At 35.8% G+C, this 27,906-nt stretch overlaps 1 protein-coding gene and 1 long non-coding RNA gene across 2 annotated transcripts; both read right to left on the reverse strand.

Annotated features, from left to right (window-relative positions):
* Positions 1-2,535: 2,535 nt before the first annotated feature.
* On the reverse strand, positions 2,536-27,324 carry LOC136970634 (uncharacterized). Its single transcript, XR_010880009.1, has 2 exons — positions 26,749-27,324; positions 2,536-2,774 (listed from the first exon to the last, which is right to left on the reverse strand). It is a non-coding gene; the product is annotated as an uncharacterized lncRNA (long non-coding RNA).
* On the reverse strand, positions 7,786-10,551 carry LOC136970632 (uncharacterized). The gene is made up of 2 exons (XM_067265080.1): positions 10,382-10,551; positions 7,786-10,181 (listed from the first exon to the last, which is right to left on the reverse strand). The coding sequence occupies exon 2, from the start codon at positions 10,096-10,098 to the stop codon at positions 8,158-8,160; it is 1,941 nt and encodes a 646-aa protein (XP_067121181.1). The 5' UTR covers positions 10,099-10,181; positions 10,382-10,551; the 3' UTR covers positions 7,786-8,157.
* Positions 27,325-27,906: the final 582 nt, after the last annotated feature.

Genomic DNA, 27,906 nt, shown 5'->3' on the forward strand with positions numbered 1-27,906 from the left:
TAACTTTTTAAAATATTAAGTAAATTGCATTCCGACGATCCACTTATTTACTTGTACCATTGTAGGTTCAAGTGAAGCGCATCCGAACCGAGTTGTGACAGGCATCCACTATTGACTATAACTTATTATTTATTTTTTTCTACTCGGTACGGTCCGTTTAAACCGAACAGCTCGAAAAATTAGCTTATTTTAAGTATATACGGCAATTAACGTGAGAACGATAGCATTTTCTTTTATTTTTTAAGGGAGGAGTTGTCTATTGATTAATTGCCTGCGCTGGTTTTCTCATCGTTTCTACAGTTATAAATCTATATTTAAAAAAGTAGCAGATATAAGTAATATTTAATTTATTTCCTGGACGATTAATAAATACATATTTTTTAAACTTAATTTTAATTAAAATGTCTATCTTCGGGCGCAAAAAAGAGGATAAATGAGTGATTTTTTTAATTTTTTAGTTCATTTCCCGCGCTTTACGATGAACATTCGATTATAATCGGCTTATAGATTTAATAAGACAATCATTTTTTTCATTGTATTTAAAATCAATGAGTTAAATAAATAATAACGTAACGTGGAAATCGTGTCACACAAGCTCGCGACGTAGAGGAACGGGGGGAGGAAATTGTTTTTTGTGTACTTAATTTAATAGTAAATACAATCAATAAGCTCGTAAAGATCAGATAATGATTGGGGAGGAATTTCGTATAAAATATTCGATTGTATATCAGATTTTAAACGTATTACAAATTGGCTGTAAGATTGCGAATTGCTAATTAGGAAATAGCTTGGAACGTTCAATCATTTGGATGAGTGCACAGATAGAGAGATTCGACGAGCGGTGAAGCAACTAACAAGACTCTAAGGAATAGGATCCACCCTGTGGGGAAGTGGTGTGAAAGTAGACACAGAGGAAAACAGCGAAAGTATAGGGCTCGGAGGCCAGTCACCTCCCTGCCACGGAGTGCGATGTCCTCCGACGACAGACAGACCTGCCCGCTTACAACGGATAGACCCGAAAATATACTCACTGAAAATTGCCGGTTACCAGCTTAATACTAAGGTTGACTCGTGATTTTGTTTGTTTTGCTAAAATTACAGACGAGTTCTGGTCCTCGTACGACTGCACTTATTTTATCTGGTTTATGTCTTTGGCATTTTTTCTATCTTTTTAAACCGCGACATAAAAATCTAAGATATTTTCTATATAAATACGTCATAAACAGCCATTATAAATAAATAAATTGGAATTTTTAGCGCCGAAACGAATGGTTTTAAGAAGTGCAGTCTTGGTCTTAAGCGGGATTTCTCTTATCGAGTTTTAGAGTTTTTTTAAAGACGAAAGAAGAACGGGCGATACCGTCGAAAGTGCAGATCGGTAGAGTGGCATTTCGTGCCCTAATGACAGCAGATGTTCAGAAAATGGGCCGCCGTAGACTTATTTAGGAGAAGCGACCTTCAGTCGATGCCTCTGGGAAGACGGGCAAGGACAACCGAGAGGCGTTCGGTGTCACGTCGGTTACCACCAAAAATGGACCGTCACGTATTGTCACGAAGCGATACGTGACGATCGGCAGGTGAAACCATAAAAATCTTGCTATTCATCATACGTCGGATTACTTTTTTTATGTTTTTAAATTGAATCCGGGAATAAAACTCGCGGTAGCTCGGTCATGCTCGTGTGTCAAAAGTCATTTCGAAAATTATGTTCATGTTTGATGTTCTCCTACATAATTCATAAGCCGGGCAAATGGGAGTGAAAATCTTAATATATTATGAATCTCAAGTAGATCTACGAGATGTTTTTCGAATAATTTGCAACTCGCTGGCCGAGGCAATTTTTTAAGAAATATTAAATCATTGACAATTTTCATGCACACGATTTCGGTTTAAAAAGATTTTCTTCTTTGTTAAGACGACTTTTTCGTCCGTCTTTAGAAACTAGAAATATTTTTACGGTTCGTAGAATGCACGACCAAGCAAACTCGAATTAAAAATACCAATTGTATGAGAAGTGCGAGTATTTTTCGTATCCGAATTTCCCTTTAGAATTAACGAGAAAATTAGCAAAAATGTCTCTACGTCAAAGTATTTCGCATTCGTTATGAAATTTATTCACTCCATCGGACCGTTTCGCGCGGTGATTTCAGATTCAACACGCGTAATTGACTTGGTGATTGATACGGAGATCATTTTCGTTTCGTCCATATTCGTTCTTTTATTCGAAATTTCGCGATTTTCAGTGAAAAAAGCCCGAAAAATTGAAAAATTTTCGGGACTTTTTTTATTTTTATGGCTAAGACCAAACGTAATAAACAGAACTCATATAATTATACTAATAATAGAATCATTTTTCTTGGTATATCATTAATAGAACCAGTTTTTCATTCTTCATTCAGTCTGTAGAAATGTACGAAGCAATTCTAATCTTCATTCTTATACAGCAGAAGCTATAATAATCGAGACGAGATAATTTTCGTAAAGTTGTTCGGAACTTTTTCCTCGACACGCCTTAACCAAAAATTAAGAAATAAATAAATTGTGGGAAAATTTTTATTAAGTTAATATTTAATATATTAATAATACAGTTTGGAACTTCGGCACGGTATACGTCCCTTGGCCGAGAAGAATTTAGGACAGAATCCTGACGTCATATACGAGTCGCCCACGCAATACGTGAAAACGTGTGTGATGTAGATAACTAACGATGATGTAACTGGTTTTTTGAAATACTCACCGAAGCGATCTTCAAAACTTTCCATCTAAAATCCCCCCTTCGGAGGGGAGGAGAATAAATAAATAGATAATATTTAAATATAAAATTTTACCTCTGTAATCGACTTAAAACTTAATCAATTCTAGAATTAATTAATTCCGATTATCGTGACGTAACCGTCCATTATAGAGTGATATGACCCAAAAATGTATTTAAAATACATATTTAATTAAAGATAATACGGCTTATTGCGTAAGAAAATTAAAGTTTTTAAAGGATAATAGAGATTAATTGGTAGTAACGACTCGATAAGAAATTTTTAAAATATGCTAAATTAATGGTTTTAATTATTTTCTTTCGGTCGCCACTTAAAAAATGATTTTTTGTGACGAATTATTACTTTTAAAAAATTATCGAGCAATTTATCTGTAAAAATAACAAAGACTATATTTTTAAAAATTTATTGCGAAAATAACTTAAAGTTTAAGCAATAATAAAATACTTTCAATTTAATACGCATATATGTGATCTATAATATAATACACTGTATATAATAGTATTACATACAGTAATTTATATGTTGTAGGTGTATATATATACACAGTTACAATAATAAATCACTGTATATAAATAACAATATTACGCTTTATATACGCATGCATATAAAATTGGAAGTATTTTAGCACCGACGTAAACTTATATTATTACTAAAAGACTAAATTATTTTCGTAATAAATTCTTTAAAATGTAGAAAATCGTGTCACTGCCTTATTTATCTATTTATTTTAAATGTAAGAAGCCACATCGTATTGAAAATGTATATTATACGGGCCTATATGTATAAACGTATAAAACATCATTTTATTTCAAAAATAATATTAAATAATTTATCATTTCGCTGTGTATTTTTTTCGAGAGATAACACCGCTTTGCGTAATTTTAAAGATATTCGGGTTGAAAATACGTCTTTGTATTCTAGCGCAGTCTGGCTCGTACGACGAGAATGCGATGTGGTCTGCGAAGAACCTGTATAACGTGGAGAATAGAAGAGGACGGAAGAAGAAAAAATAAAAAACCTAGCCAATTTCTTTCGAGAGACTCGTACTATTGTTTTAAGAGTACAATCCGTACTTCGGGTACGATGCCGTTCCATCCTCCGCCATCTTTAAGCGAATTTAAAAGCTGACTTTTTTCTCGCCCACATCTTTATCCCCGGTACACTTTGCAATTAATTTCGTCCGTGTGCAAATTCACAAACGGAATTGTTTCTTCGGGTTCGAGTAAAATCTATTGTTAACGAATGAATTTTTTCCTTAATCGTTCTCTTAAAACTTCCTAGTATTTTTATAAAAATTCCACTTTCTCGTATCATTAACGAAAGTATAAATAACTCCTTAATGAGTAAAGTATATACGTAAAAAACGTAAGAAAAGAATAGTTTACCATGGTATGGGAAAGTCTGTCTGTTTGTCTGTACGCTCTCCTTTAATGAATGCGTAATTGATGTGGATATATTCTTATTATTTTTTCTAAATTCGGTTAAAAAACGGTTCGTATTTTAAAAGTGGAAGGGTAAAATATTAAGGTGTGTTATCCCAAAAGTGGTAGAATAGTGAAGCTCAAGGTCAACAACTGGAATGGTGGTGTCACTGCGCTCTGGCGCGCTGCTTTTCTATCATTTTCCTATTCATCCGACGAAGATAACAAACAATTTCGACTTTAAAGTACAGATTAATTAGTCGAGATTAAATACTTTCCGCGGTGCGAAACATTTTCTTTACGCATTAATTACAAGCGAGAAGAAGAATTCGATTTTTTCATTTTTATTTTGCGCCTAATTTAAATTCTAATTATGGAATTTTTACTACCAGAAATGTTCGTAACACTCGACGGCAATAAACCCATGCTAATTTAGTGTTTTAACGATAGAATTAATTGTAAATTGGACGAAAATCATACACATTCTTTTAAATAATTCTTAATGAAATATAATTGTCCCGCATACTAATTAATGTCACTTTGGGATCTTTTAGTGAGTCATATTTATTCCTGTCGAACACTGACAGGAAATTCTTGTTGATAAAAGCTGTAGGGTCATTGATGTAATTATTTCGGAGAATTTGAAGGGCAAAGGACTTTTCGGCATTCCGTAATACTATAATATAATGCATTTATGTGAGGGGCAAAATTGCGAGCTTTACGCATTGCTAATTTTTCATGTTTGACCGATTTATCAATCACTCTCGATTGGACCGTGTTGCCAGAAAGGGAATAACGCTTTATTTTATGTTCCATTATATTCTTTGTTAGGGATTTTTTAGGGAAAAAGGATTGAAATTGCCCTAAATAAAGGACATCATTCGGACCGGCGTGGAAAGGTTTGTTCCCCCTCTTCTTCATTAACAATTAACCATAGTTTTTCCTCTAAGATGCGATTATCTTAATGATAAATTTTAGAGCATTACGCTAAAAGTAGTGGATTTTTTTTAGTAAAAATTTTCACGTCGTCTTCTTGCCGGCACGAAAAACTAATTTAGTACACATTTTTTCAGCATTACAAGGGGGGGGGAATACGAAGTTCCCGATTAGTTTACTCGATGCATCTCGTAGAAGTAATTTGAACACGGCCCGATTTTTTGTGACATTTTGACTCCTTAAAAAGGAAAAAATTAATTACAAAATTAATTAGTGTGAAGACCGAAAATTGCAACACCAACCTTTTATTCTCGCTTCCATTTCCATTAATTTTGCATTCCGTTCTGGTTAGATTTTTAAAAATTGTATATATTATAAGTTACAAAAGAATTAAAAATAAAAATAATAATTTATAAACAAATTTTATTATCTGTAAACTGATCAGAAAATGTCCTCACTCTTTCGAGTTTTGTGCATAAGCAAAAGGTCAAACATTCGGTTTAATCGTGACTAAAGACAGCACGATCGCCCGGGCCACCCTACACAAAGAATCATCGAACAATACAATAATTAGTTCGGAAACATTCGTTCAGATAATGATCTTAATTAATATTCCGGGGGTAAGCCAAGAATAGCGATAAATATAGAACACGACGAATTGGCGATTCGATTGACATTCTTTCGATGGCTCCAAACACACGCCTATCACGGAATGTTTTTCGATTCGTTCGTCATTTCGGTCCCTCGAAAATATAGAAATTTATGCTTTAAAAGTAAAAAGAAGCCGTAAAAAGGTTCGAAAATCGCCCCCTTGGTAAAAAATATTAAAATTTTTAAAGTTATTTAATACGTAAATGACATTCGGCGCGCCGAGTTAAAGTGGAATTGTGCCAAAATGAATTACTAAACGCCTTAGCGGCAGAGAAACAACTTTAATATTTATATCCACATTTCTAGATTAAGAAATCTCTCATCGAATACTTTAATATTCATCATTCGAACCGATTAAATCGAGTTTCGAAGGGGGTAACTAATTTACGCCAGGTACAATTGGCGAATCGCCAGAGAAAACTCGAAACGTCATTCCAAAAATTGAAAATTATTTAGTAACGTTATTTAATGCAACAGTAAGCGTAAACCCGATAAGATTAAGCTCTCTTATCGTAACTTATCTTACTTTAATAGTGTTTAATAGTAATACATATTATACCATAAAGCAACTATACGTAAAAAAAAAATTATAACCTAAATCAGTTTCGAATCACGTGACTGGCATCATTATACGAGGCACGTGATTCGACACTCGAAATACACCAATAAATGTCATTATTAGTGGAAAAAAACACGACGTTTACGAAATTCGAAGCGGATGCTTTAGCTTAGAAAATATATTTAAAAAATGAATAATCAGATAATTTAATCTTTTATGTACTGTACAGAGGAAAGATCATTTCCTGAGGATGCAGCATTCAACGAGTGAAGTCGACCCTCTTCGTCTTATTACGACCCGACACTCTCCGTCCCTAATGAATAAAAGGAGATCGAAGACGATATTTGCCAACGGTTAAATTCATTTTTTCGGGCTAATGCGAAGCGCGCGAGTGCCACAAACACGGTAACTTTTGGCTTATTTTTTCGTATCGGTTACGTTCCTTATTACGATCAACTGTATCTAATGGCCGGTGAGGTTTATTAACCTAAATATGAATTTCTTAATAGATGCTGGCGGAAGGAAAAAAGTTATTAATTACGTTTATCGAATGATTATTGTAAGTTCGGTCCGCAACGTTGTTTAATGCTCGAGTTACAAGTAAATATGGTGTGTAACGTTTGCTCGGTGTCTTCTTACAATCTATAGCATGACCGTAGATATTAGTGGAGAAGAGAGTAGAAGTTTCATTGAATTCGTGATCGTAGAGCGTGCGTGATTTTCGGACGAAAAGAGGATGTACCGAGTGCGTGATTCTTTCAGAACGTCTGTCAAAATAATTTGCAGTGATCACCCGTGCGTGCGAAAAGCAATATTTAATATAATTAGTTGGAATATTTAGTGGACGAGAGCGCCAGCGCCCCCATCCGTCGGAATCGATGGATGAGAATTGTTATCGTGTCGAAGAGGGTGTGGTCCGCATTAAACACCTAACCAGTCTTACTCTACAAGGTCAACCATCCGCTCTACAACTTTTACTTCCTACATGAGATAGTTGATCACTTAGTTAGGCCTATAGGTTTTTATCGAAAAAAGAAAATTTTTACGACTTTCGACAATTGTGCCTTTGTTTTCCGACCAATTTATAAATCAAGGTTAACCATTTTATCGTCTGGATTTTCGCCTGGCAGAACCGTTCGAGTTGGCGAGACTTGTGTAAGTTAAGGACGTCGAACTTAACTGACAGAAAATATTCGGATAATTGCTTTACCTATTATTCGTTGGGATAGAAAGTTAGAAACCAGTGAGTTTCGGCTCTGTCCTTATTTAGCCAGGCTGGATAGACCGGTCTCCGAAAAACGGGGGTGGCGAGAAGGTTGTTTCGTGGGGTTTGATTTTTATCTCGAACCCAAGCTCAACGGCAGTTTTGTCTCCAGTCCTTTCTACCGAGAACCGAGACGATTAAAATCTGTGCGCCCGCCATTTTAAAAAACATGCCAGAACATTCTTAATTAAGAAACGTTCGAGTCAAGCTTTATTCATCACTTCAGAGTTAAAGACAACAGTATTCTCCTTTGTTATTACCTATTAAGAGTATTATAATCGTTAAAACTTTAGTAAATTTTCGTGGCAATACTCAAATTTATTTACAATTTAGATTATCGATAAAAACAACTGAGATTTACGTTAGGCCTATATGTAATATTAGCGAAGCTGGTCGTTAAAAAAATAATAATTATAGGTGAAAAAGTTGGCACAGCTTGACAAAAAAGCGAATGACGTGTCGGCGAGGTTTGCTACTGAGAATTATTAATCGAAATTCGAACAAATATCACATCCTACCATATATACATTACTCACCTACCTCCATCTCGGTTCATAGATACAATGTACCGATTCGTTTATTGTTCATTTTATTGTCGTGCAGGTATATAACTGGTCTTCCGTCGTTAATTTTATCGTTCTGCAGGAGGTTATACTTATTGTGATTTTCGATCTGATCCCAGAAGAGGTTTGTCAGCGATCTCGGTCTGCATAACTTGGTTTTGTTCGCCTTGGTGCTCTTTTGATCCTTGTTCTCGTCCGATCCCGACGATGCTTGACCTCCCGAATTACTCGAATCTAGGGTATTGAAATCCGCTGCCAAGTTGGTCAGAGACTTGTATCTTATGTGAAAAAGTGGCGAAGTAGTCAGCGATTTGTTGCTTCTACACGTTTTAATTCGGTTGGGCTTCTGTATCGGGGCGTCTTTCAGCAGAGGGGAGCTCTTGGATTGCTTCAGCAAACGACATCTGTAAGGATTAGCGCGTTGTATCGGTGTTTTGGATAAATATTTGTTACTGTGTTCGTTCGGAATATAAAGCCTTCCGGCGCTATTAGATCTTATGGGAATTCTTACGGGTTTAACCGGATGATTGGTGCTGTTTTTCAGTTTCTCGTACACGTGATCCTCTTCGTCCTTTTCTTTGCTGCTGATGCTGATGGTTATTTTCTGTGGCGAAGAATCTAACGAGAATTTCCTTATCGGAATGGTTTCTATGGGTGGTGGTTCCGGTTTCTTTTCCTCCTCCGCTTCCACCGGACAGGTCTCTGTTTTATTTTCGGGTGTCTCGAAATCGCTTTTGATCTTTTCCGAAAGAGGTGCGAATCCTCTTACGTAATCGTATATCTGATCGATTTCGTCGTATCGATTATCGTTATTTAGATCGGGTTTTTGATTGGCGGATACCGAACGTTCCCCTTTGGTTTGCTGAGGATCGGATATGCTTCTCCTCAGAGGATGATCGTTCGCACTCTTTTTCTGTCTTCTGTTCATATGAAATTGGATTTGGGTCGATTTCGTTTCTGTTCTTAACTCTTTACTAAGCGATATGTCAAATATTTGAATTCTGTCCGATACGTCTTGCATTAAAGAATTACATCTGTCCGTTAACGTAGTGTATTCTCGAAGTTTGGTCAAAACGTCTACGTTGCGAGGTGCTTGTAGTTTCAACGCGGCCGTCAGCGGTAACGATATAATGGACGAATCTTTTAACAGAGGAAGCGCGACGATGCATTCTTCTTCGAATAAGGAATAGAGTCTCATGTCTGGTAGAAATTGCGATTTCAGTCCGAAAGGGGGTTTACCGTGAACTAAGCGCACCATTAGAGGAAAACGCTTAGACAAAAGAGTTTGGATGGTATGAACACCAGAAATGTTCTCCTCGCCCGCCACGGGACTGAACTTGCCCTTCTGTTCGAGACTTAAATAGACACTCTCACCTGTCGAGGTGAAGCACCTGAGGAAGCGGTTAGGACCTTTGCCTTTACCGATCGACGCCACAACTTCGCCGACCAGCACCAAAGTCTCTCCCGCGGGCACCGTTTTCACCTTATCCATGACGCATTCGGATTCTTCGTGCTTGGACACGTAAGCTTTGACGTTTTCTCTCACTAAACATGTTTCTGGGAATCTCTTGACGAGTTCCGCGACGCTCTCGATGCAACGAACGGCTTTGCCCTCCTCCGACAGGATTTCGAACCATCCGTCGTAGTTATCGGGGATGGCCAATTTAGGCCCGATTGCCACCACTTTGCGATTATCCTTGAACTTGACGCATTGGGCAGCGACTTTAATGCGTTTGCCGGCGGAAGAGAAGAAAACGATTTGATTGAGCGAAGGAGACGACAGACTTGGCACGCCGAGATTTAAATATTGTCCTTTGATGATCTTGGCCACTTGAGGAAGCGTAAACTTTTGAGTAAATTCCTTCAGATAGTATCCGTCGTCGCTCCATTTGACAGCCGAAAGGTAAGCACTGGCTGCACATCCTGCCATGGTCGACGTACTAAACGCACACTTCCCAGTCCTCGACCTAATTGTTTAACGTTTCTCCTCCTTCGAACGTTCCGAGTAGAACTCTGAAGAAGAAAAATCGATGCAGGTGTTAGTCCATGTCACAATGCCCACATCCCCATTTCTGTACTCGTAACCGCAAATATCCATTCTCGTAACAAATTAATACCAATCATTTATATACAAACTAGTCTGCACGAATACGTGCAAAAAGAAAAATATTACAAGATTTTAAACGAAATGCTGTTGGCATAATATCACATACCGTTCATGTTAGATCCCTATCGGCATATCCACACTATCCAGAACATATCGACGTGGTGCTCGTTTCGCAGCACTCACTCAACTGGCACGTCGGTGCACAGCACGCAGCTAGTAACTGGAGGAAAACAGGTTTGTCGCCAGTGGCCGGGCCACTTTCCAGTCCCCAGTACACGTCACCCGAGGCTGTCTGCTGGTCTTACTTTCGCTGCTCTCTTTCTCTCGTCTTATCGTTACAATGTAAACAATATTGCCATTCGCGCGACTTAAAGCTGTGCCCGGCGGATAATCTCGTTCTACGCAGTTACACAAAATTTCTATGTATTTTCGCCTTAAAGTCGCCGTCAACTAAACCTTTCGCTATCGCGCGCGTAATTACTCATTTCGCACATCCGTGTATTTACGAGTTTCCAGACGTATTTCTCATCGCGCCGGTGAAAAATTAAATCAGCTCCATTGAACGTAATTCACTTTCCGAATCTTTGCAGCCGGTCCACCCCGCGCGAGAGCGCCATCTGTCGCCAGCGAATGCAACTACAAACCGCATTTGAATCAATGGTAAATTGTTATCCCGAAGAATGATTAATAACATAAGAGAGAATGTTAAGAACCTGACATCCACGTGCAGTATAACAGTTTTATTTTTACACAACGCTCGATAGAAGATGGCTGTCTTTGTCCGAAGAAAAGCTTCTTTTGTTGCGAAGGGATGGACAAAGGGGCCTTTTGCTGGGGATCGTCCCTCCACCCCCTAGCAACAGCAACCTTGACAGAGGACGTTTAGCTAAGGTCGACCCGAGATGGGGGACGTAAGTACGTTCAGATTGGATGAGAAGATAGAGGAGAGCTGAGCCAGGGGCGAAAATTCCATTGATACCTAGCATCCGTTTGCTCTTCCAAATATTTAAACATCGTTGTAAAAATAAAGAAAAATCTCACCAAATATAATTGTTTTAATATATAACTATCATTATTTATATATTAAAATATTTAACAATAAAATAATGAAATTATTAAATAAAAGAAATATATTTTCGCACAGGCAATTGGCAGTATTGCTTAAAAGAATTTGCACGGCCGTTTATTACTTTTCGGTACGGTAACGGTGGTGTACTGTACTGTTGGTATGTTACGGCGTTATTCACTAACGCCCATATTAATGTACATTAATCATGCATCCTTCTCGGCCTCCAGCCAAACATTGTATCATTAGTAAAAGCGTTGCGTGTCTATAAGCCATCTTGCGAGCAATAAAATCTTTGGTGTCTGCCTTCCGCTAGGTAGTAATGTATTTCCTGCCTCTTGGATTTAGTTGGAAGTTCTGGGCTAGGCAGATGCTATTTTCTATCCGAAGAGAAGCCAGCAATGTCATTGCACTTAACTAAACTCGTTAGCATTTAAAGAGCCCAGTTAGAAAAACCCATATTTTAATTCCAGCTCGGAGATGCTCGGCCGCAATGCGCCTCGCCTATTCGCCGTATTCAAATAAATTCGTTCGAAACATTAATAAAGTTGCTTCCGCTTAACGACATTTTTATCTAAACAATTTTTTAACGTAGAAAATTTAATGTTTAAAAAACAGGATACGATTACAGAAGGAATAATCGAAGCTGGCGATTCCCAGGCCCATCCCGTACAAGGTTGTTGGGTGCAGAACAACGGCAATGTCATCATTGCAATTGTATCGGGTCGCTGACCGCAGCTCGTCGAGCTTCTTCCAGTGGACGGAAGTCTAGAGACCGCCGACCTTTAACCTTCGTCCCGAGGAAAATATGAAGTAACAAATGCATTAAATTGCACTTGGTAGGATGGTTTCAACCTTGAGAAAATGACTGGAAGTGTCTGAATAGTGTTCCTACCATCCCAAGAAATAACAGGTTGTTTAGAAAATCATGTGGATGATAATAGTCAAGTAATTTCTCTTACATCTGTCGTAGTTTCAGCCGAAACTTCCTAGCCGGGAAGGAATGCAATTTCGTCAACGACGTCTGTTACTTTACATTTAATTATTATTTAATGCGGCCAACTTACCGTGTTGGTACGAAACAGGAAAATATATCCGCATCTAACTTACTTAATGACGAGTTTCTTATTTTCAAATGCACGAAATTTAATTATTCGAATTTTGCCGGAAAATCATTTTTAAGTTTCTAACTACGTATTTGTACAAAGTATATAATTATTGGTAATTATCTATACCGAATACCAGTTTAAACTTGTACATACGGTCGGGTCGGATATAGACATAGAAACTGAGTGAAATTAAACATAATCATCCTCTCAAAGTGAACGCAATTGGGATTTTGGCAACTGTCAAGAGCAGATAGCATTCTTTTTTATCATTAAAAAACAAGTTGCGTGTCTTGATCGGAATAATTGATATGCAACTCTCGTCCTATTCCCCGTGAAAACTAAACTCACAATTTTCCAAGACGTTTAAGAATGTCTAAAAAAGAAAAGTGCAATATCGGGCACTTGGTCCAATTTAAATACAGTATTACGATTAGAATGGACCGACGAGGTCGGTAAGAGCGATTGTCAAATTCTTCTGTATGTAATTACGGCACATATTTGTCCATCGACTATGTCAAGCATCGGTAGCTTTTCTTTTCCTTTTTTTCGCGCATTTCGATTGGCTGCGATTGACCGAAATGATGTCTAATATCTTTACGATGTCTTTGACTTACTGTTTGTGTAACTGCCGAGCGCGGGCATAAATTGCCCTCTGGTGTTAGGGGAGGTTTATACGTTGGAAGGTGCATGATTACAGAGTCATAAAGAGCAGACGTTCATCTATAGAAAAACGAACCGTGAAAGAACCGAGTCGAAGCTGGCGCCTAAGAGAGTCGAGCCACGAGACTAGAATCATTAAAACCTAAATATTCTACTATAACACGGTTTTTCTTTTGCCTACTTTTTTCGTTTTCAATTATTTCGAGAAAGAATCCTCGCCATGCGGCCAAACTAAGTTCTCTGGCCAGAAATATTCACCAACTAACTCGTGCCAGAACTTAACTCGAATCTCTGTGTTTAATCTAAGTACACCAGGATCACGTTCTAATTTCGAGTGGCGACAACGAGATGGTGCTTATCTATCGCCTTCACTCTCGACGGAAATCATCGTGAGTGACATAAGGTCGAAGGGGAGTTTAGTTCAACGACCGTAAACATCACTCGGATCGAATCCACCCAACGTGGCTACCCCGAGGCTCATCGCCGAAGTTAGGGTGGCGTCAATCTAATGGACCCTCCTCTAAAAAATTCAAATTAAAAACATCTATATATATATATATAACTGTTACGATGTCATTATCGTCCGATCGAGAGAATAGTTCCCATCAGCGAACACGTCCCACCAAGTTATTGTATGTAAGATATAAAAATCTATAATTGATGAAGAGAATAATGGATCATCCATTCTTTTAATTGAACTCGAAACACTTCTAATCAGTCCATTAGTCGATCCGCACGTCGATTAACTAACTTTTATGCCATTAAAATTATACACCGTTTAAATTAATCCGTTTTAAAATTAACTATCCTTTAAAATGATAATGTCATTCAACTCTAAAGCCAGGTAAAATGTCCTTTAGATATTAAACTTCCCCTTTTGCACGTAGGATTGATGCGATGTTAAAGAATAAAAAGAAATAAATAAAACCGAGAGGAAGGGTTTAAAATAATTGTCGACAATACCTTTCTTGATAAGTCACGTACAGAATACAAAATTATCTTACGGGATAATCGAATCTGGTCGAGTAAATGAAGTGAATTTTTTGTGTGTATAAATCATTTTAAATTTAATGAATTATAACCATTATTATTAATTTTTTTCCAATTTTAATGCTTTGTGTGGCTATAATATAACATAAATCAAGATAATTTGTTCTTGTCCGATTAATTGGTTTTTGACCCAATTGACGTATTTTCTTTTCTTCGATATTTCCTTTTTATTTTTGGACAATTATCGATAAATTTATTAGACTGTAATGATGGGCTTTTTTCCTTTTTCGTCTCTACCTCTTTACCAAGTGGAATATGTATTTATTATCATAAATACCTTAAAAGACACGCGATTATTACGCGGTAATTATCAATAGTAAACAATGTCTTGCCCGGTGATTGGCGCTATATAATTTTGGAATGTTATAAAGGCTATTGCGCTTTAATTGTTCTCGTTAATAATGAATGTATTAACTATAATAAGATAATTTGACGAAAATAATAATTGCATTTGAAATCTTTTTTTCCCCCCTCCTTCCATTCGAAAGAATGCTTCGAACGACAACAAAATACGAATTCGTATAATAATAATATTATTAACTCGGTGAAATTCCTATTCTGCGTAGTCTAAATTCCGAAAAACGGGAGGTGAAAAGTAAAATGTATTACGGATGTACGCAATTATTTTTCTCGGTTAACTAGAAGATAAAGTTTTATAAAGGGGGCAGATACTAGCGCATAAATAATTTAATAGAATTCGCCGGCTAATACTGGGAATTTTAAATAATTAAATTTTATTTTCTAACTCGACCTCGACTAGCGACTAAAATGCCATTACACCATCGTTGGATGATCTTTAGAAGAAGACTATTTGACCTTGGAGAACTTTACGACTTTGCTTCTTTAGAAGTGATTTACCGATGAACTGTTTACTTAGAAACCATTTCCACCAAGTTTTTTCTTTTTTCTTTTTTCCTCCTTCGTTCCGTAGCATTACTAAGAGATGATGTCAGAGTAACCCCTTATCGCCGGCACCGTTGGCAATAAGGGCTACACCGACAGCGGATAAATGCGACTTTTATCATCTCCAATTGTATTATTAAATCAGAATTTACCCGTATTAAATACGAATTAATAACCACGATAATAATATTTAAAATGTTTAGATCTTAACCACGCTCGATTTTTTAGGGAATTTTCAAGTTTGTGGAATTGGTGGTTGAAGTAATCCATCATCGTCTATGCTCGATAAAGTAAAGAAGAAGAAAAAACCCGAGATAGACCTATCGGGTGTTGAGGGCTCATCCATTCTCGGATAACGACCCACAATCCGAGGCTCTTCCAGAGTCTCGGAGGGAGGGGAAAAAACGCAAACTAATCAATCATATTAATTACCGAGTGTTAAAAAAAGTGATTAAAACATAAAAGAAAATGTCAACAACGAAAGTCAAATATTGCGACAGAATTTTTGGAAATGGCCCGAAAGAACTTCGTTCCTTTACTTCTCTTAAATAGGCCTATCGCTCGTTAAAAGGGGAGGAAAGAAAGGAACAGGGAGCTAATTTAAATTCGAAACAATAACTAACGAGACAATTCATTACGAAACAAGGCATTTAGTCTACGTAGGAACCCATTTAAAACTTTTATTATTCGTTAAGCAAGAAAATTGCATTTTTTAAAAACATAAATAAGGAAATTATTTAACGGTAATTATAAGTCTATCAAAATAAAACTTTCGACATTTACAAAAATCATAATTAATTCTTACTTTTATATAAAATTCGAAATTCATTTTCTAAAGTTTTACGATCCAACACGTAAAGAAAACGACGCCGCATTTTTTCTTCTCTTTTGCCCTTAAAAAGCGGCAAAACAGTAATTCGTAGCCACTCTTCCGGTATAATTCTATTAATTTTAAACTAGAAACGGTGAGAATTTTCTTATTTTTTCGAGAAAAAGGAATATAAAAACAAAAAAATAAGCCGGCAATTTCATTTTTGGGTTCCAATAAGTGTCAACCTTACGATAATTAACGCATCGTTCGTTCCCTGTTTACTTCCTATATTTTCTTTAAACAAAGATCCGGTTGTTTAAGGTGTAAAAATGAAATACATGTTTTAAATTTAAAAAAATAATAAGAAAAACCGAAAAAAAATCGTTTAATGAAGACGTTCACTAATGGAATGAGGAACCAATTTGTCTTTTGCGCTTCAATAGTCAAACGTAATTAAGAATCATCGGATGATTTTTTTGGGGGGGGGAAGTTTTTAGGCAAATATCTATATTGGCCTTTGTTTTACTTTATCGCTCTCTTTATCGAAACGAATGGATCTCCCCCCTTTTTTGTGGGGTATTCAAATTATAAAAAGAAAATTTAAAAAATGCTGTTACAATTGACTTTCCGAAAGTGCTTTTAAGGGCTACTTTCGCTTCCGTTAAAGACTTTTCGTTTATTCATTAATTAACTATAGAGAAAGGAAACAATAGTTAGGAACAATAATTTGGTTTAAAAAATAATAAATTTATAATAATGACGATAATTATTATTTTTGAAAGTTGCACGTGTAAATAAAAACAACAACAAAAAAAAAAAAAAAAAAAAAATGGAGCTTACGTTCTGTTAACACCATTGTAAATATTACAATTGTTAAACCGCGATACATTTTTCAATATCGTAAAGCATAAATATTAAATTTTTACATAATTTTACAGCGCGTATACCGCATTTTCCACAATATTATACAGTATCGATACTGTACAATACCGCGCAGTATCCTCTTTTTATCGATATTCTGCTACTCAAAATTCAAAAGAATTTTCGAAAAATTTTGTTTACAAATTACAGAAATTGTCAAATTTAAAATAAAATAAATTAGTCGACACCCGAATATTCGGGTAATTTGTTAAAATTTAGCACTCTTCCAAACTTCAAAACGTGTCAGATATTAATAATCGAATATAGGCGATATTGGATCTATTAAGTGGCGAAGCGGAATCATTATCAGACCCGTTATAGATTATATCGACGGCGCATAATCAACAAATTTTTATATTTAAATAAAAATTATTTTTTTAAATCAATTTTATTATTAATTCATTCGCCTATCCAATTACTTCTGACCGGTAGCGGGACTTAATTATATTAAAACGGAGTCGAATCCTTTTTTAGAAATCAATCGAGCGCGAAACTTAAATTTAATAAATCATTTATAGGCCATCGAAACGTTAATTAAGTCGAAGCGCAGAAACAATATATTTGTATATCGGGTTTTTTAATTTTAACGTATAAAATTAATTCGAATTACGTTAATTTAAAAGTTAGTAAATAACGAGCATTTTGCGAATATAATAATAAACGAAATTAATTTTTAAGTTATTGTCTGGAATATTCTAGGTGTTATTATTGGTGAAAATTTAATTACGAGTTACGAAAATAAATCCCAAATATAACCGATAACGGAATTATTTTGATTAAAATTAAGAAATCGAGTTAGAAAATTTAATCTTACGCAAAAATTAATATAAAAAATGTGTATCGACGTACAATAGGAGACTAATTATAGGTTAAGAATGGCTACGAAATTCCCGACATTAAGAATGTCCCGAATTTAGTTCGTATTTATAACAAACTCTCGATATTTCCAAACGTTACGTCGAAGTATTAAAACCGATATACGGTCTCGGACGATTTTAAATATTTAATACGGCCAAACGAATTTTTTCCAGAAAATTCGTATTTTTCGCCATTTTATACGGTAATAAGGAATTTTTAACGATTAAAAAGTTCACCATCCCACTTTCATTTGTAAAATTTTAAATTTCGGCTCCGATAAGTCACTTAACGACTCGGGAAATTTCGAACGCGCCACATTCTTTCCGATATTTTTCACTATTTATTTCGGTATTTTAAAAATAGGAAGATGTCAAATATAAAAACAATCGTAAGACACACACACCTTTATGCTGACAACTATAAATTTAAATTTAATCATAAAAAACAAACGTTTTCGGCCACTCCACTGGCCATCATCGGGTTAACTATATTCGAATACTATTTCGAACAAGCCGTTCAAAATTGAAATAGATTACAATAGAACTCACGCGCTCAACTACGTAAACCAAATGTAATATAAATAACATAGAAAAATAAATAAAACAAAATAAATAAAATAAAACATGCCAATGGTACATGTAAACATAGCAATATCTATATATCTATAGGCAATCATTTGCGCCTAGTTAATGTGTTCTTGTGACTTTTTTAATTAGAAACTTCCGAGCCGATGGTAAAATGGTCGCATCTTTGTAATTTAAGCATTTTTTGGTTAAGCTGGACTTATAAATTTCACATTTTTCGGTTGTCGCTGCAAGTGTCGGCGAATGGACAGGTGTTATGATTTTGGCTTCTTCCCATTTAACAACGGATCCCTCCGTCTGCGCCATTTTTGCTAACGTTGTTGCGCATTTACTTTTCGTCACATCATATCTGTGTTCCTTAAGTCTTTTAGTTAGGCTTCTCGTCGTAACCCCGATGTATTCTTTCTCTATCCCTAGTTGGTCGTTGCTGTACGGTATCGAGTACACCCCCGGCTGCTCACTCCGTTTAATTTCTTCCTTGTCGTTTCTTAGTAATTTATATATCGAGGGAGCTCTTTTGTACACAATATTGCTGTTCCTGTGGCTCGCAATACACTCCATAACAGAGGATAGACGCTTATTATACGTGAATTTCGTGATGCCGTTCGTAAGATCTCGCTTTTTCTTGTTTTTATTAGGACTCTTGTACGCTGCAATCAAACGTTCAACCGTTCTTGGACCATATCCTAGCATCTTGGCCACTTGCCTGATTCTTTCCAGTTCCCGTATCGTATCCATTATGTTAGAGCAATATTGAAACGCTCTTCTAATTAACGCTCTAAATGCTGAGAGTTTATAGGTAATAGAATCATTGGATGTTGACGGTATATATAGCGGGTCGTGTGTAGGCTTTATATAAACTTTCGTGTTTATTGCTCCGTTCTTAAATGTAATACCAATGTCCAAAAAATGTAATTCGTCGCCACTAAGTTGCTCCGAGTTTAGCCGTAGGCCACGATCGTTGGAATTCGTGGCATTTAAGAATTGGTGTATCCTCGCGTGGTTCTTCCATATGACAAGCACATCATCCACATATCTTCTGTACAAGATTACGTCTTCCTCGAAGTTGATCGGTGCGATGCGCTCCATTCTTCTTACCACCAATTCACACAGCAGACCAGACATTGGGCTGCCCATCGGGACACCTTTTAACTGTTTATAGATTTTACTCTCGAACACGAAAAACGATTGCCCGCATACCAGATCTGCCATCATCTCCAGGTCCTTACGGTACGCTGCCGCCGTCGGATGCAAGCCATATAACAATTCCATTAGTGCATCAAAACACGAGGACGGTTTGATTGACGGATACGTACTCTCGAAGTCCATTACCGAACCAACTTGGTTATCCATTAAGGCTAACTCCTGCAAATCCTTTACTACACTCATCGGGCTCTTTGTAACAAATTGGTAATCCCCAATCAACTCCGACAAATACGAATGCATACGTTTCTCCAGTTTATACGTGGGGCCCTTACATTTCTCCACCACGGGTCTAATTTCTTTGTTGGTTTTATGGGTCTTCGCGAAACCAAACAACCCGGGTACTCCTGGGTTCGTGACGTGTGCATATAAAAACAATCGACGAGTTTCCTTTCTAGGTAAGAAAACCAGATCGAGGTTTAACGTATTTACTTCGACTTACTATTGTTCTAATACAATCGGAAGCAACATTTTTTTAACATTTATATAATTTTCAAATTCGAGTGGTCGTTCTTTTTTTTCCTTCGTTAATCGCGCGCATTTATTATAAATATTTTATGGAAAGAATGTAAACAACAAACTTAGTCACGTAGGCGATCGACCCGTAAACAAACTTAACGGTAACTATTAGAGAGAATATAACAAAATTATATTATTAGTCGGTATTTCGTCTAAACGAAAGGTAGTTTTTGCCGGGAGCCGACTCGGAATTAACCCGATTGGTAATCCTAACATTAGTTTTGTACGTTAAATTTCCCAATCTCGTATTTGAACTTGGCCGGATGCGTGAGCAAAAAATAATATTTTTAACTTTAGATCGGAACGAACTGTTAAATACAGAAAATAATTTATAGCGATTGTTTCTGGCGATATTACGCAAAATTAATTAAGATTTTTTAAAATTATTACAAATTAATTTTAGTTTTTACGATTTCTCTATTCCGATTCGAATTTTTTGACCTAAGTCTTTCTTCTTTCCCGAATTCCCCACGCAGTATACTTTAACCGTTAAATGCTATCGTTTTTACGTTATATAAATCGAGATATCGTTCTATAATAGAATATAGACGGATATTTTAATACGTTGGTTATGGACATTTTTGTCGCAATATTTGGTAAATATTTATTGTTATAAGATCGATTACGCAATAATATTTAATATTACCCTATACGTAAAGCTCGGAATCCGTTAATCTTTAAGTAATAATTTGTGTAACGAACCTAATAATCGCTTCGACCCGAAAAAAGTTTACGCGCGCGAATGTGTTGGAAGTAAAAGGTAAAATACCGACAATCCCGACCGGTAATATTCGAAGGAGTCGACTCCTTTCGGTGGTATTTTTTTATAGTTCTTACGGAATCAAAAATTCTACCGAGAAAAATAATCGAAGATTACGAAAATACGAATAAAATGGTAGCGTAACGACGCATCCGAATTGCGCAATTTAAAGCGTTAATTTATAAATTGGTAAATAAATACGATCGACGAGAATATAAACTTTGAGTTTACTTCTCCAACAAAATATTCCTTAAGCGCATCCCGAATCCGTCTCCGAACGAAATTATTTTCGTAAGGCAAACCAGGAGTCGAGCGTATTTAAATTTACGCCGAACGTCTTTTCGGATAACGGCTTAAACTTCCGTATTTCATTTCTTATAATTGTCTTATTTGACTTCCGAAACCGAGTCGCTCTTTCTCGTCCGTATTTCAAATGTTAGACAATTTACTACGGTCCATTTTGACTAAGTTAGAAAAAAGAAAACTATTTTCTAACCTCTTTATTTAAGTTAGACCAATTCGATTCTCTAAACCGGCCCGGATCCGCATATTTATTCATTTCGCAGTCTGGAAACACAAATATTATAATTTAATAAATATTTACGAAGCGATATAAACGAATATCTTTCGATTAAAAATTAAAATAAGTATTAATTATTTTACATTGGTAATCAATTTCTTATTTAATTGATAAACCCTAGTAATATATTTACCGTCGATATCTAAAAAGTGATACTATGTACGGTACGTTATTTCGTCGTCTCGCGTTTTTATATTCAAACTTTAATCACTAATTACGTGTTCGAATAGAGCCGAGTGTCGAATCTTTGAAACAGAACGAATGCTCCTTTTCACTCGTAACGTCGTTTGCGGACTGGCATAATATTTGGAGGTGTTTTTCCTACATCGATTCTCCTAATTTAATTTCTTGCCGTATAAAACACTACCGTATTAGCGGAACGTTGCAGAAATAATGTGTGTTTCTCGAGCGTAAATTCTAATATGTCAAAACAATTAAAATTGAAATTTAATTTCAAAATATAAAGTTTTATAATATTCTATTTACATAGCAGTCCTATTTTAAAACAGGTTAACATCGTGGTAAATATATATTAATTAATAAGCAAATAACAACGTATAATTTAATGCTATTTTAAATTTCTCAAATAGTAACAGAGGAAAAAAAATCAAACTTTTCTGGGTAAAAATGGAAAATCGCAAGTTTTATAAGCGCGTAGGGTGGATGGGAATGAAACTGTGATCAAAAAACGCATTGATCGTAATCGCGGGCACGGAAGGAATACGGAATTGGGGTCCCTTTTGCCCACCGCTCGCCCTTTTTGCATCACCGGCGTAAATGCGAAGAGGAAGAATACAAAAGCCCCGGATATTTCTTCTTCCTTTTCTGGAGGTAGAATAATAATAGAAGGCAAAACGATAAATGAGGGTTCTCGTTCGGGTCGATTACTTCGAAATAAACTAATTTCGTACTAGTTCCTTCGACTTTTTCGGACTAACATTATTTCGTTATTCCGTATATTGGTGGAATTGGGCATCGAGCCGTTTTCCGCGACACGTTATGCATTATTGTTCGAACACTCCGCAACTTAAGTCGTTCCGTCGCACTTTACGCTCTATTTTATCCCAAGGCTAAAAAAATATTGATACAAAAAGTTTTACTTCGTTTTCGAAAACGCGAGTTTAATAATTGTTTCGTAACATAAATTTATTACTTAAATCGAAAGACGAATTTAACGTAATAAATCGACCCATCGAGGTAACGGTTTCGATTAGTAATTGCGGATGTAATCGAAGACGTTGCCCATTTAATAGTAGCGGAAGGATAACTCGTTTCTCGTTTAGACCAATAAATAAAATAACAAATATGCGAAGAAACTGCGGGAAATAAATGGCCCGTAATTCGGTCGTCGTCCCTCTTTATCGGCAATTCCGCTCCCCGCAAATACGGCCGTCGGCTCTTCCGAACAAATCGATTTATTAATGCGCGTCCTCGATGGGCATAATGTTGTCCGTTAAAGACGGGGCCCGACGTCCCGGAATAAAAAGCTTTATCGGGCGCTACTATCGTATAAACGCCTCCCTGGCAAAAGTATTCCTACGTCGTTAAAGAGAACTTTCTACGCGAAATTGGCCCTATTTAGGCGTTACTAACGCCAAGAACACCCGGCAAACTCCACGTGACCCCGATAATTATCGAGATTTAAGTAAATAAACGTAATTAATACATTATAGATAAATAGGTAATTATTGGATAAGTTTAAACGACGAGCGGCCGAGCGAGCCGATGACGCGGAACGTTTCGTACGAAACGGACCGCTTCGTCGGTTGGCTTACTCGGCCGCTGGCTTATTAAGTCGTGTATCTTAAAACATTTTCAAATTTGTTATAAAAAATTTATTCACGTTTATCCGAAGTATTTTCTTTTTTAATAAAATCTATTTTAATAAGAAAATGATTAAACCGAATCAAAAAATATACCACTAAATAAAAAGTATTTATGCGTATTAACAACGGCGCCGCGATGTATTTCATTTTGGCGATAAATTATTTTAAATACTAAAATTAATATTCCATTACAAAAGAAAAACATTTTAAAAATTATATTAAACTTCGTTTCGTGCGCGAGCGATTGGTGAAATTATTATCTACGAACAAAATCGAGAGCGAAACGTGTAACAGATGCTGCCATCTTACGGTGTTACACGAAACAATTCGATAAACCTGATGTGCCCGCTTCGTATTTTATTTTCTTTATCAAACAATAAATTTGTTACATTTTTTCAGAATTTTATATAGAATGCATTAAAAATTATTTAATAATTTAGCAAATCTATTATAAAATATTATTTAATTTTTACTTTAAAAAAACCATATTCCTCGCTGGTTAGCTATGAAAATGATTCTGCAAAATATTTGAACAAAATAATAATAAAGCCTTTAAAAAAGTAATAAAATTATAGAAAATTGTTTAAAACAAAAGTTCTATAAAACCCAGGAAATAATTTTCAAAAGAATGTATTTCCTTCGGTAGCAGAAACTTCACGAAATTTTCATTTTTCGTCTCGTTTTTACTTTATTAATGACAAGAAAAATTCTGGACGTTGGCTTTTCTACAATAAGAAATAAAAATAAAATATTAATAACTCTTCTAAGTTTTCGAGTTATAAAGCGTGACGGACAGACACTTATAAAAATGTTTCTAATCAATTTTAGTTATGCTTAATAACGCCGTAAATAATTCAACGCGGTTTTTTAATTATTATCTACAAATTCTGGCCGTTTTAACTCGTGTAAACTCGCTTAACCTAACTTTTTTTTTCTGTAATATTAATTAATAATAGTATTACTCTGCTTACCAGTCAAAAAACTAATTTATTTTTCATGACAAATGAATGAATATATATCGATATAACGTCCGAGTTGATGTACGAATTATTATTATTTTATTTATTTTTTTTATTAATATATCTATTATTCGGATGGTAAAAATGATAATTGTATTTATGGGCATGCGACTGTTACGCTGCCATCTGTTGTTAAATATTTCATAAACGATGTATTATTTTTTCGTTATTTTTATTAATTGATATTTGTGTCTTCTATTAAATCATCGTCATCATCATCGTCGAGACCGGGTGTACGTAAAAGTTACGCCAGCTGCGGCGTAGGGCCTCGCGCTTTAAATTCGTAATCTGGTAGACAAAGGGCCCTCTTATACGTTTGTTCCCCGAGTCTAAATTTGGCTCTGATCATCGACGAGCCTCTAATTATAGTGCGCGGTAAGAATTTTTTCTTGAAAATCATCGTGTCCTTTATAGGAAAATATATTACACATCTCCGATCGTAAATTTCGATGGTTACGATGTACAGCCATTGATTTTATTCTCTCGCTTTAAGAGAACTTTAAGGGAATTCTCTTATAAAAATGAGTTCTTTCTCGCTTCCGCTTCGACGTTAGTTTTCTCTTCTCTCGACGGAGATGGCTACCCGCTATTCCTATTATTGATATCCTCGGATCATCAATAATACGACATATCCGACGATGACTTCCTCTACTACGACCCGTACTGTACAGACGATATATATCTTAATATCCTCTGATCTCTCTTCGTCCATTTGTCTCCGTTTTCTTCCGAACTATATTGAATCGTCATCAATTTTTGCCATTGGCGAACTGGGAATTAATTCTTTTATCTGGATAGGATAAATTCGGCCAACCCGTACCATGTCTTTATATCAAAAATCTTCGGAAAATCAACTGCGCAAATAAATTGTGTGGTTTATGATTATTCTCACTTATTAAAAGGAAATGACCCATTGTTCTTAGTATGCGCTTCTCGCTTCCTTAGCTTCGAATTTAAAGGAAGATTTTCGTTTTCTCTAAAAACGGAATTCAATCTCATTTTTAATATCGTGGAATATATCAACGGCTCCAATTTCTCAAACAATTTTCTGTTTTTCCGCCTTTTCTGCTACTCTTAATGCGGTAGACACTATTAACAGTTAACTACAGTTAGTCAATTTGTACGCAAACCATTTACCGTTTAAAATCATATTTACGCGTTAAAATGATTAAATACCGGTATGATGCGACGTAACACACAGTACGTACAGTCAGAGAACCTCCGTGCACGCTCTTGTAAACAGCGCCATCTTCGGGAACGGATCTTGCCCATAAATGCTAAACAGAGAACCTTTCATTATCTGCGAATCTGTAAATCAAGAGATTTTGCGTTGCGAACGGCCTTATTACGTAAATTTTAAATTCTCAAATTCAAACTTGTACGTAGACCACATTACTATACATAATTTTCTATGTTTGCATTAGGCTATTTCGGTCTAGCGCCACACGAGATTTATTACCAATTTAAGAGGCGAACAAATGGTGGCGCTAAATCGAGATTTGACTGTATGTAACACCTTGTAACAGTAAAATTTATTCTGACTGCAATTAGCCAGCTATTTTATACATTGTTTAACTTTTCAGCGAATATTCGGAAATTATTTTCTATTCAATTCTCATTTCATTTTCGAGTTTTCATCGTGTGAATTGAAGAAGTATTTTAATCAAATATCACCGAGAACTCGGATTATCGTCTTGCGAGATTTGGGAACTTCGAGCGGCTACTTTAAGACGGTGTAAGATGATAAGACGGTGACTCTCTTAAGGCAGCCATATAAAGTTCACCGCCGATTAATCTGTAAGAATCTATCGACTTATGCGCAGCATAAAGAAATATTTGAGAGCATTTCTTTGCACAATGCTGCGAGAAAAAGCGTATTCTTGGCTACTAACATCATTTATCTTCTAGAGCTGTTTTAAAGAACGAATCTGGATATGTCTATAAAGAGTAGCGTACAGTACATCATCGCATTGCTCCCGAACTCTATTAACACGAAAAATATATTATAACTGTAAATTAAAACTTCATCGTCTTTACTGTGTAGAAGTGAAATGAGAAACAGCCCACACACCCTCCTCCATAGATTGGATTGGACTGATGGAATGAGAATTCCTCCAGTTCAATTCAATCTATAAAAGAGTTGACAGAGACGATCTGTCAACACAAGGATGATCTGTCAATAGGGGGTTACCTCTCTGGATAACTTTCTATGAGAAATTGGTCCTTATTAAGGTTTTAGACACGAATAAACTAGGAAAACGCCACACGACCAAACCGTCGACGAGGCCCGAACCTACGACCAACTACCGTCATTTAGCGGTTTTATTCACTCGGCTATCGATGGCCACTTGGCCATTTGGCTCTTTTATGGTCAAACACGCGAACACTTTTAATCGATAAATTATCTGCTTTCCGACTTTAAAATTATTAAATATTTTAAATGGAAATGTTTTTAAAATTTATCACGCTCGTTACTTTACAGCAGTGGTTCCCAAACTTTTTTTGCAACAGAACCCTTTTACATTATTTGTAATATAATGGATACCTTATTTAAATTAACACTTATTATAATAAAAGAAAATATTTTATTTGAAACGCACTTACCGTAAACTGGAATATCAAATTTTAGTGAGATAAATGCATCTGTTTTTTTGACATAAATATCCTCTGGAAATTTGGTTTTATACTCGATAACTGGATTCTCATATCTGGGGCGGCATCCAGCTGCTTCTATACTTAGACAGAATCCACTGACAGAAATCCTGTTGGTTTTTTTGTTACTGTGAATGGATTTTGTACCCAATAATATTCTTTGTACTCCAAGTTAGGAAAATACTCGGTAAGAGATGTGGGTAAGCTGTTGACACGATCTTTAATTTCATCGAGTGTCTCCGCGTCCAATTCCATTTCAGACTCTTGCAGAAATTTAGTAAGAAGTGGAAAACAGTCAAAATTACCACGCTCTACTTCCGAAATCCAGTACTGTAATTTACGAGATAAAGATATCATATTATCTTGAGTTCGAAAAATGTGTGTTTCCTTTCTTTGTAGAGATAGGCATGTTTTATTCAACTTTGAAAAAATATCTGCTAAACATGTAAGTTTTGCACGCCATACATCATTTCTTAATCTGTCAGACAAATTAAATTTATGTTCAAGAAAGTAAAACTGCAATTCTTTTATCAGTTCAACTATTTTTACCAGCACATTTCCTCTCGAAAGCCACCTTACTTCTGTATGTAAAAGAAGAGTCGTTTGATGGCTACCCATATCTTCTCATAAAGCTTTTACTCTCGATTGTAATGGCCGAGTCTTAATAAAATTGATAATTTGCACGACTTCGTCCAAAACTGCCTTTAATGAAGCAGAAATTCTTTTTGTCACTAATGCGTATCTGTGAAGAATACAGTGATTACTGCTGCAGTGTTTTGCAACATTTTTTATTCTAGTTACTGCGCCAGATAATTTTCCCATCGTAGCCTTCGCTCCATCCGTGCACACTGGAATGCATTTATCCCGACCAATACCGTGATTTGTTATATAATTATCAACGCAATCAAATATATCTTTTCCTGTGGTATGAAGCTATAAACTTTTACAGAAAAGCAAATTGTCCTCGATTGTTTTATTGAAGTCATGTCTACTTTGCTGGTGCCAACCAACTGTTAGCTAATCTTGCGTGACAAAGTATACAAATGGCATCTGGGGCTTCTTCGTCACCAGTACTACTAAAGCCATATGACAAATACTGAGGATCATACT

This window comes from Centruroides vittatus, unplaced genomic scaffold (assembly GCF_030686945.1).
Source record: "Centruroides vittatus isolate TY-2023 unplaced genomic scaffold, ASM3068694v2 contig_2073, whole genome shotgun sequence".
NCBI lineage: Eukaryota > Metazoa > Arthropoda > Arachnida > Scorpiones > Buthidae > Centruroides > Centruroides vittatus.